Source organism: Centroberyx affinis, unplaced genomic scaffold (assembly GCF_046629955.1).
Source record: "Centroberyx affinis isolate AG114_WGS23_722 - 3 ecotype Tasmania unplaced genomic scaffold, CSIRO-AGI_Caff_v1 ptg005735l_1, whole genome shotgun sequence".
Lineage (NCBI taxonomy): Eukaryota > Metazoa > Chordata > Actinopteri > Beryciformes > Berycidae > Centroberyx > Centroberyx affinis.
In genome coordinates, this window is record NW_027282898.1 from 86,333 (window position 1) to 97,970 (window position 11,638).

At 37.4% G+C, this 11,638-nt stretch overlaps 2 protein-coding genes and 1 pseudogene across 2 annotated transcripts; all 3 read left to right on the top strand.

Moving 5' to 3' along the window:
* Window positions 1-121: 121 nt before the first annotated feature.
* LOC139667747 (gap junction Cx32.2 protein-like) lies at window positions 122-558 on the top strand (annotated as a pseudogene).
* Window positions 559-3,328: 2,770 nt separating this feature from the next.
* Window positions 3,329-5,550, top strand: LOC139667745 (gap junction Cx32.2 protein-like). Its single transcript, XM_071547233.1, has 2 exons — window positions 3,329-3,457; window positions 4,885-5,550. The coding sequence occupies exons 1-2, from the start codon at window positions 3,329-3,331 to the stop codon at window positions 5,548-5,550; spliced, it is 795 nt and encodes a 264-aa protein (XP_071403334.1).
* A 4,348-nt stretch (window positions 5,551-9,898) lies between these two features.
* Window positions 9,899-10,982, top strand: LOC139667742 (uncharacterized protein C1orf198 homolog). The gene is made up of 2 exons (XM_071547229.1): window positions 9,899-10,205; window positions 10,894-10,982. The coding sequence occupies exons 1-2, from the start codon at window positions 9,900-9,902 to the stop codon at window positions 10,963-10,965; spliced, it is 378 nt and encodes a 125-aa protein (XP_071403330.1). The 5' UTR covers window position 9,899; the 3' UTR covers window positions 10,966-10,982.
* The last annotated feature ends 656 nt before the right edge of the window (window positions 10,983-11,638 follow it).

The following is an 11,638-nucleotide window of genomic DNA, read 5'->3' on the forward strand; positions in this document are numbered from 1 at the left end:
CATCTGGGAATTTTTGGGACATGAAATGCAGAAGTGTGCCTTTTTACTTGCTGTTAATACTATTTATTTCCCTTTCATGTTTCTCCTATCACAGAGCGATAACTGGACATCACCAATAACCATGGGAGACTGGGGGTTCCTGTCATCCTTGCTGGACAAGGTCCAGTCTCACTCCACCGTCATAGGGAAGATCTGGATGAGCGTCCTCTTCCTGTTCAGGATCATGGTCCTAGGCGCCGGCGCCGAGAGCGTCTGGGGCGACGAGCAGTCGGGTTTCATCTGCAACACCCAGCAACCCGGTTGCGAGAACGTCTGCTACGACTGGACCTTCCCCATCTCGCACATTCGCTTCTGGGTCCTCCAGATCATCTTCATCTCCACGCCGACGCTGGTCTACCTGGGCCACGCCATGCACGTCATCCACAAGGAGAACAAGCTGAGGGAGAAGCTGGCGAGCGCCGACGGGACCCGGCTGCTCAAGCATCCCAAGTACACCGACGAAAAAGCGGGAGCCTGGACGGGGCCAAGGAGGAGAAACGGCTACTGAGCGGCCATTAGGAGCCACAGGTTACGACAGAAAGTGACGTTCAATGAAGGCTTCATCTATCTCTCTGTGTAATGTAATAATGTGATCTAATTGCCGAGAACGGTTTGTAACACCATTGTATATTTTTCAGTTTTTTTTATTAAAGTATTTGGATGTTGGAATTTATTTTTTATTGTTTTCATTTAAAATGGAGATCTGTAATTTGGAGGCTTCTATGTATATTCTTATGACAGAATAGAGTTGTGTTTCATTAGTTTGGCTGAAAGAGAGTGAGCAGAATTTTGTCTGTGCAAGCTCTATTGTTTGAATGTGAATGTGTTCATTAAGTTATTACAATGCCCATTACTTCTCATGGACCTTGAAATAATTTGCCGATTGAATATTGAATGATAAATGATGACAACTACTGCTGTTTCTACTGTATATGTTTGTATACTATGTTGTCTTGGAGAAATAAAGTTTATTGGAGAAAAATACAGTTTCCTGGGTATATGCAAATGATTTATAGATGACAGGCTTTAGATGACACACTAGGCTTTAGATGACTTTACACACATCAAAAACACTAAACTGTATTGGTATCACTTCAGAATAAGGAGTGGTCTATCTCCCGATGTAAAGGGGCTTATAGTAAAATACAATATTGATAAGATAACCTATTCAATAATAATTTACATGAGGTGGAATATGAGCCTATTCAATAATCATTTACATGAAGAGGTATATGACTGATGATATTTAAAATAGATATTTAAATATATAAAGACTGAACGCAAAAGCCAGACATATCATGAGGGACAATGAAATATTTATCCATAAAAGGTAGTTTCTGATTTGGTCATTTGATTTGATACTCATTTTAAAGAGATAACTGGGCATGTGTGCCTCTGTGGGAATCGTTTACCGATTCACAGTTGGTTGATATATTTCCAAGCACCTATCACCTTAAAAGGTGTGCAAAGGCCTTTTTTCTTTAAAGAGATAACTGACAAATCTCATCAAATATCAAATAAGTATGGGATTATTTTTTTTGGGATTCTTTTCACTCAAAGCCCCGGTGTATATGATTTAACAATGAAATAATACATCAATCTATCTCAATTAAGATAAATCTCATAGTTAATAAATGGTATTAAGGGATTTCATGCCTCTATATTTCCTTTTCCCCACCCTTGGCAGAAAGATGTATTATCATTTGTATGACTGTGATCAGAAAACGATGATAATAAATGGCAGAAAAATGCAGGCAAAAGAATTCAGTTTGTTCTTGCACCGCCAATCATTAACCTGGACAATCATGACATGCAGGGCTCAACCCAAAATCGCCCACTTCAGATTTATCATTTCTCGATGTCATGACAACGTGACAGCTTGCACAATTGTGCAGTTCCAGCAAATCTAAAGTTCAAGGTACCACAGACAGGTTTGGTGTGCAGCTGTAGCAGACTCTCTATCATTTGGCTCCACAGCTGGTGGCTGGTGTGTGTTGTCTGGAAAGTGGCCTTTTAAAATTTAAAGGTAAGAGCCTTTTTTTTTGTATTGATTTTTCCTACATGTTTACCATAATATACAAAATGTAATTCCATAGGTTATCTGTGAATGTGCTTTTATACTCAAGCTTCAGTTTCACAAAATTATTTTTGTTATATACTAAGGTAAAGATTTTCTTAATCACAAAGGTATATCAAGCTTTTTAGATTTGATTTATTAATATGAATAATCAATTTAGAATAGAGTATAAAGATATAATACATCTAAATGTTAGAGTATGTGTGCTTAGCCAGAGAACAGACCAATATTGCATACAACCTGGCTATTCGGGCTGTTACATTGTCCATAATTGAAGGAAAAACTATAACTATATCCATATTTTCTTGCAATTCCAAACTCTTGACCATACTTTCCTACACCAAATACTACCATAATTGTAACTCTTTATATATGCATATTAGTTGAGACACACTCTAAACACACTAAAGCTCCTATGAAGATGTTGTTTATGGATGTTGTCCAAAGGCACAGACAAACATCTGCTGAAAATAAATACCTCTCCTATCATTATATCCAGTTGCACATAAGATAGCGTGAGATAATTCTGCGTTATGCAACTGACTTTATAGCTTGCTCATCTTTGCTGTGAGAACATTCTATAGATTAGGAGTTTTACAGTGTTGCTGAGCCACACGTGATCTTGCCTCCAAACCAAATCACACTTTATGTGGTTTGTTTTTCTTTGAAATGTTCCTCCTTTCATCTCAATGAATTGTGAATAATTACTAGTTTATTTTTAACCTAGTTATTATTATTACTTGTTATTATTAAATTACTATTAATACTCCTATATATTAAAATATACCAAGATGGTATAAAAAATAAAATAAAATCAAGGGGTAAATTATGAGGCAAACAACCACCAATATGAATAAAAAATCAATCAGAATCAAAATCAGAAAAGCAGTAATCTATGCTTTTTTCCCCATTTTCATATAATTTACATCCGTTTAACACCACATCCTGTGATGGGTCCCAGGTGTATTGGTAATCATTCATAACTTTATTATTCATGTCATATGCAACAGCTAAAAATGAACTAGACAGAACCAAATTGCTCCAATCTGTGAACGAAAATGATTTACTCTTTTCCTCTGCCTGTATCTGATTGGAGTTTTATGACAAAGAGAAAGGGGGGTTCAGATTAACACAAATATTACAGTTTGTTTTGCCCTATTCATGGATCAGAGGATATTTTTCTTTGCTTTTCCCCTCATCAGATCAGGAACCATGGGCGAGTGGGGTTTTCTGTCTTCTCTGTTGGACAAGGTTCAGTCCCACTCCACGGTCATCGGGAAGGTCTGGCTCACTGTACTTTTCATCTTCAGGATCATGGTCCTGGGAGCTGGAGCGGAGAAGGTCAGCTTGTACTTATTTCTACAGCGTTTCTCAGTTGAATTGTTGAATTACTTTCCTGTGACGTTAAAAGCTTGTAGAGGGCTTTCAGGTGATGTAACACCCTCTGGCGGCCATATTGGAGGTCCTCAGCTCAGGGCAACAGTGGCTGTGAACAGCTGATAGTGTTTCTAAGCTTACGACTTGGCTGTCTCAGCAGAATTCAGAGTTCACAGTTGATTTCTGTGCTGTTTTTCACTGGGAACTGATCATTTCACCACAAGCAGCCTATATCCAGTGGTGGAAGAAGTACTCAGATCTTTTACTTAAGTAAAAGTAGAAATACCACAGTATAAAAATACTCTGTTACAAGTAAAAGTCCTGCATTCAAAATGTTACTTAAGTAAAAGTACAAGTATTAGCATCAAAATGTACTTAAAGCAACAAAAATAAAAGTACTCATTATGCAGAATGGCCCATTTCAGAATAATACAGTATATATTATATTATTGAATTATAATTATTGATGCATTAATGTGTAAGCATCACTTTAATGTTGCAGCTGGAAAAGGTGGGGCTGATTTCCACTACTTTATATACTGCTGGGTAGCTTACAGTAATCTATAATAATACATCCCAATTTATTAGTTGATTATATTTTGTATTAATAATCAGAATCTGCAAAGTAACTAGTAACTTAAGTTATCAAATAAAGGTAGTGGAGTAAAAAGTGCAATATTTCCCTCTGAAATGTAGTGGAGTAGAAGTATAAAGTAGCATAAAATGGTAATACTCAAGTAAAGTACAAGTACCTCAAAATTGTACTTAAGTACAGTATTCGAGTAAATGTACTTAATTACTTTCCACCTCTGCCTATATCTGATCAATTTTGTGTTTAGATGATGTCAGCTTGTTAGCTAGCTAACCATAGTATCTGGTCAGCTCACCCTAGCTAATGCATCTAATAGAAGCTAGTGTTAGAGGTGGCTAGTAGATGTTAACATAAACATCATTTGCTTTGCTAAATTAGCCTGATGGCTAGTTAGCTAGCAACACTGCCAAAAACCAACTGTTTGTTCAGGCTAACTTTGCTGAATGTTTCAGATTAGAGACCAGAAGAGATTTTTGTCTAGTAAATTAAACAAATACATGTTTACTTTATGTTTATTTACCTCATCAGAAAATACATTTTTACTCCTACACCCACACCCCAACAATCTTTTTCAGGTATCTCTCTTTTTTAGCCTGGTTGTTATATATTTAGCCATTATTCACAGACAGCCAATTCTCCAATGGACCTCCATGATGGTGCCACCTGTGCCGCATTTAACGAATTTGTGATGCACCTGAAAAGCCTCTATATTCGCCTAAATAACTTAACACTCAGTGTATTTACATATTTACTTTACTATACAACATTATGATGTTAAATTCTCATCTAAACATTACAGGTGTGGGGCGATGAACAGTCCAACATGATTTGCAACACCAAGCAGCCCGGTTGCAAGAACGTCTGCTACGATCAAGCCTTCCCAATCTCGCATATCCGTTTCTGGGTCCTCCAGATCATCTTTGTCTCAACACCAACGCTGGTCTACCTCGCTCATGTCCTCCACGTCATCCACAAAGAGAACAAGCTGAGGGAATACATGCAGACGCACTCTGGGAGCGAACTGACCAAAGTACCCAAGTACTCTGATGATAAAGGCCACATCAAGATCAAGGGCAACCTGCTGGGGAGCTACATGGCCACCATCTTCTTCAGGATCGTTCTGGAGGTCGCGTTCATCGTGGGGCAGTATTATCTGTACGGGTTCGTCATGGACCCGCGAGTTGTGTGCACCCGCGCCCCCTGTCCCTTCACTGTGGAGTGCTTCATGTCCCGACCCACCGAGAAGACCATCTTCATCCTCTTCATGCTGGTAGTGGCCTGCATCTCTCTGCTGCTCAACGTGGTGGAGATCTTCTACCTGATGTGTTCTAGCGCTCGCTTTTCCGGCAGAAGGTCCAGAACGGTGCCGATGGCTGCTATTGCCATGCACCCCCGTTTCAACGGTGACAGTCTGATGCAGAATGAGAAGCTCAGCCTCCATGCTGCTAGTCACAGCACAGCCTGAAGTACGCCATTTAACTTGGGTCCAACCCGATGAATTGCAAAATTCAATAGCCATGTGTTTAACGAGCAAATACGAGCGCCAAATGAATGGGGCTAGGCCATTCCGTGTTCAGACTGACTTCACAGTTTGAGACCCACAAATTAGCTTTCAGACCAGGGCCTGCATAAGTGAATATTTGATCTTAAATGCAAGAAATTTCTGAAAGTGATGGAAATTGAGAGACTTTCTGTAAATGTTTTTAAGAATAGTCACAACTAAGAGAGCACAAGAAGTCTCCAAAATCGGTCAGGAGTTGTCAGCATGTGGCTTCACTACCCAAACAGAGGCAGACTTCGCATACTTTTTTAGCGCAGAAATTAGTTTTTTTCATACTTAAAGCTAGACAAGCCAATGTTGCACGTTGGTGGCCCCAAAGGGCAGCAAGAGGTACGTTTGACTGATTGCCTTCACTGTCTATGGTCATTCTACAGTAGCCTGCATGCACCTAGTTCCTACTTGGCCCAAGATTGACCCAGTCTCAGAAGGACCTGAACATACAACCCTCATTCTTTAGCGGAAACCACAACATCTACACAAAGACATACTTCCCTTGATGGGAAAAAGTGAGAAGATACTGTCTCTATTCATTCATTTTCATTCACTTTCATTTCATTCTTCATGGCTTGACTTGATTTATGTAATCTCTGTAATAGGAATTTACACTGACTATTAAAGCTAATTTTTTTTGGTGCTGAAAACATCTGTACTCTATTGTGAACCAACAGACAATGCTTTCTAATATAATTTTCATTGTCTCATAAATAATACAGTCTCATACAATAATTACATGCGTGACTTTAAAAATTGTATATATTTTGGTTTTAAATTATTTATGTTTTTTTAAGGTTTACCTTGCTGTACCTTGTGTTTGTGATTGACCGAAAATGTTTCTGTAAAATGCATGATTTGTCCGGGGAGGGGCAAACATCAGAAATGTTCATAAAAAATAGTTTGGAGTTTAATCCAAATCATGCCTTACTGAGTGTCATTATTTTTGTTTCACTGTCACCATCATCATTGTCCTCCTCTTCCTCATTATCATCAGTCCTAATTCATGATTTCTGTTTCATTGATATCACTGAAATTAGATTTAACCTAAATCACTGATTGTGTTACAGAAAAATATTTTTTACATAAATGAATCCAAATATAGTAAAGACCACACATGAACTTAAAGACCATACAGAAAATATAATGATGGATATAGAGCTAATCAAATGCATTTATGGATCAATATCACTACAGGGTGTGTGCTGTGTGAACTCAACTCACACATACAAACACACAGATACACACAGATAAACAGAGTTTTTCCTGAGTAGGCACAAGTTAGGGAAGTTAGGGGAATCTTATTTGACTATACCAATAATGAATGAAATTTATTATTGCATATTAAGTGCGCTGAAATTCTTTCATAGGATTCCCAACAGTCATTAGTGCAATAGATTGCAGCCATATTCCATCACCACAGCCCTGGGGAACACGATTCTCTTTATGAATAAGAAATCTTTTTACAGCCTCAGTGCGAGGAAGCAATACTGTATCAGTGAAAAGTATCTCTGCTGTGCCGTATTGACGGGGGAGCGATAAGCTTATTTATTTCCACATTTACCCTATCGTCAATTTTTCACCAGCAATCCCCTCTAGCCTTGGCGTCAGGGTTACATTTCACTCGTATAATGTTTTTGTATTGCTCATATTTATTCATTACAATAGTTTGTGCTTCTTGAGAGAAGAACACAAATGTTAGTAATCCATTTATTTCTTATACTACAGTCTACTTCTTATTGCTTTTATTGTTTTATTCTTTCATTTTTTTTCTTCTTTTTTTACTGCTTACTTAAAATTCTATGTGTATGCTTATATTTTCTTTCCATTTCCCTGCTGAATTTTTTTTACTTTTTTTTTTTTTACCTAATTTCTCCACAGGGATCAATAAAGTTTCATCTTAGTTTAAAACCACTGCTCTGGATATGTTAGTTGCATATGATTGGCTGTTGGTTACAAACCCCGCCCTTTTTATGGAAACACAAACTAGAAATACATTTGACCCTAAATAGACACTACTATCACTCAACATAGTGTATGCTAAAGTGTTAGCATGGAGCCTACTGTCACTCAACATAGTGTATGCTAAGTTTTTAGCATGGTGTCTGCTCACCTGCTCACCACACACACCTGCTTGTCAGTGTTTACTTTCCAGTGCTACCAATATTATGCAATGCTTCCCTCTAATGGACATTTTCTAGTAGCAGGCTACTAATATTCTACATATGGTTCTGACTTGCAGGAATTTGTGTGCCTCCCTGTCTGGCTAAATCATAATCAAGCCACATTAGACCAACATTTAATAGACTATAGCAGTGATTCTCAACCTTTTCCATATCAAGGACCCCTAATTTTGTCCACATTAGAGCCACGGACCCCCATTTGATGAGATTTGAGCATATTTTTATTGCTAGATATGATTTTGTCCAGAATTCCATGACTATTCGTATTGTAGGTAGAGAGATAGCAGTGAAACTATGATCAAAACAGTCATTCCTCTACATTCTCTAATTGTGTTCACTTCTTGTAAATGAAATAATGCTGAAGTTTAACAAGTCATCAATTTGCTGGGGACCCCCTGGAACCCCCTCAAGGACCCCTGGTGGTCCCCGGACCCCCCGTTGAGAACCGCTGGACTATAGTGTAAAAACACATAAAAATGTGTCAAGAAGTGTCACTTCTAGGTAGGCACAAGTTAAAATATGCATAAATACAAAATATAAAAGTTAGTCTTAAAATGGGACTTAGCCTACAGATTTAGCAGACTTTATGCTTAGTTGAAGGTTGTTGTGAATCTAGGACCATCAAAACAAAAACTCAGACTGTAGCTATTGTATGTTAGCAAGCATTGCCAGTTTAGATCTGTTCCTGAACAGTAAAAAGACTGAGAAATTCTGCTAATGTTTCCTGGTTATCAAATCAAGTCAATGGTGATCCTGTCAGCACATTAACAAACAGACACAGTCCTCCCTGTTGGAGCCTATAGGCCCTCGCTGTAATTAGATCTATGAATTATTGGCAGCCTGACAAACTAGAGCAAAGTTGAAAGACTGGGTTCCATCAGTTAACATAACCGTATGTTCACATGGATGAAAAGGAATATGCTCTCAGCGTTCTGCTCATGGGGAGATAAGATTAAAGATAAAAGAAAAAAAAAAAAAACTCCCAAAAATTATATTGATTTAAGGAATGGCCTATTCACAATACTGTATTTTGGCTTTTTGTAAGATAAATTGATGTGGTTTAGAATAATAAAATACCATTAAATTAAACTTTATTGATCCCTGAGGGGAAATTAGGTAAAGTAATAGGATTCAGCAGGGGGGGAAAGAAATCTAGAATATAAGCATGCTAATAGAATATAAAATAGGCATAAGAAAACATTAGAAACAATAATAGTAAAAAAAAAAAAAATAGAACAATAAAAACAATAAAATAGAATGTAAAAAGTTATGGGGTTTCCAGGTATGTGAAAGAGTATGATGGGTTACTTACATTGTTAGAGATGTTTCTAACAGTCTCAATTGAAGTATGTGTGGTTTATATGAATATAATTAAATCTAAGTATATATATATATATATAAAAGTTTGTATATAAATATAGGTATGTACTGGGTGTTATTATTATCAATACTATTTTATCATTAAATATTTTAGGCACACATATTTATGGTCTATTGACTGTTAAATTATTATTTAGCTTTTTAAACACCACTATAATTATTATAATTATAATTAATTATTATTATTGTATCATTAAACATTTCATACCTATCTGCCATATGGTATTATATCATCTGCTATATTATAGGCCTAAACATAATGAAAGTCAATCATCATGTACAGAGAATGTGCAGAAATATGCAAAAATATGTCCAGAGGAAAAACAGTGTGAAGTAATAATATAGTAGTAATAGTAATAATAATTTGTGCTCTTGTATATTTCATATTCACTTGTCATTACCTAATTACTGAGTGTGCCTTAGTTGAGTTCATATGTTATTTCACATAAAGTCATCATCTGCTGTTCAGGTTTATAATTATAATTGCTCTGATTAACTTTTTACTGAAAGCGGTTGGCCTATATACACAACTATTGCATTTCTCTAGGCCTCCAGTAGATGGCACTGTCAACACACCAACAGATGGAGCTGGTTGTGTTTCCATGCCAACGTCAGAGGCCCCGCCCACCGCCCACACAGAACACTACAGCTCCCTCCTCCTCCCTCCTCACAATAATAACAGCTGGTAGTCGGCTAAAAATGGCTGCCGCAACCATGGCGGGGCTCGATGCCCACAGGATGGAGGAAAAGAAGTTGGAGTATTTTTCCTCCATCAACTCGATGGCCAAGAAGATCATGCAGGAGCGGGAGAAAATCAAAGCCAAGCACGGCTCGGCCTGGGAGAAAATGACGCCGAACGAGCAAGACAACGCTATCGACAACTGGATGATGGACCCTCATATCCGAGCTCGATACGCGATGCACAGAGTTGACCGTGATGAAGTGGTCTGCTACCCTAAATTGCTCCTTCAAACGGGTCAGAAGATAGTGCATTTCGGCGACGAGGTAGTTATACTATATTCGTATTCATATTGGATAATGTTTTGACTGTATTTAAAGGGCAAAATTGGTTGTTTAGTCATAGGTTGCTGGCTAGCCACGTAGCCGATGAGATATGTCGGTAGACGTCACGTTAGCTAGTAGCCCCGATACGTGCCGTTCTCTTGTTTGGGGAGAACGTCACGTCGAACTCCTTTAATAAAATCTGTCAATTTGATGTAGCTTTGATTTGACAAATGTAAATACCCAATAATATATGACAAAATACGTTTTCTGAATCGTTAGGAGGCAGTCTTCACATCGGCATACTTATAATCCACCAAGCAAAACTTAGTTGTATTATTATTCAGTATTATTTCAGTATTCATTATTATTTCAGTTTAAACGTTACTTCAGTTCTTTTAGAATTGCTTCCAATGTACGTAGGAGTTATTCCAACAGTCTTCTTTCCTCCAAATACACCTTGGGGGCGGTAGCGAGCAGAGTGAACGAATGTTAAAAGTTGAAATGTTAAGTGCATTAAGTGCTGCTTGGTGGATTATATGTATGCCGAATTAAAGAGTGTAGTTTAACGTCTCAGAAAAGGTCCTCACTCGTAGTTAAGATGCTCTTTGTAGAGGAGACCTCAATTAATAATTTGTGACTGTTTGCGTTGATACTGTATGAAACTATTACATTGTTTGTTTCTGTTTAGGATATCACCTGGCAAGATGAGCATTCTGCCCCCTTCTCATGGGAAACCAAGGTAAACAGGGTTCAGGTTTAGCTAGACCTGGCTTGACAGTAAAATACATATTTGTTAATGATCTCAGTTTTATCTTTTGCCAACTGGAAAGAAATTGGACTTGTGGCATCCGTTAAATTCTAATTACAAGTTAGAAACACAGGGTTTATTTTTATAAACTGTGGTCGTGGTTATTGGTGCTGAACACATTTCTATATAATTTGGGGTTATCTTTGATTCATGTTTAAACCTCAAGCAACTCACTGAAAAGCTGGTTTCGACATCTTCTGACCGATTTAAGAACATATCCGCAATTAGAAAGTGATACATGCTTCAGAATTATTATTAACCAGAATTATACAGATTTTCCAATCCCCCTTTTTTGCGATCCAGGATCAGACTGATCTTGCTGATTTGAGTCAGTTTTTCAAAAAATGATCAGATAGAATCATTCTGATCCAGATACAACAATATCAAGATTACAGAATCCAGACTGTGAGTCTTTAAATAGGCCTTTATCTTTCTACCTCTTGGACATGTTACAGTGTTAGGCCAAAAAGACATGAGTGAACTAGATGAAAATGTTTGAAACATAGTTGTTAAGTTCAGTTGTTAGCCTACAAAATGGCAGTTGGTATGAGACTTGATAGGTTTATTCATTTAATAAAATGTAAACAAACACTATTTTTCATCTATATTCAAGATTTATAAGCAG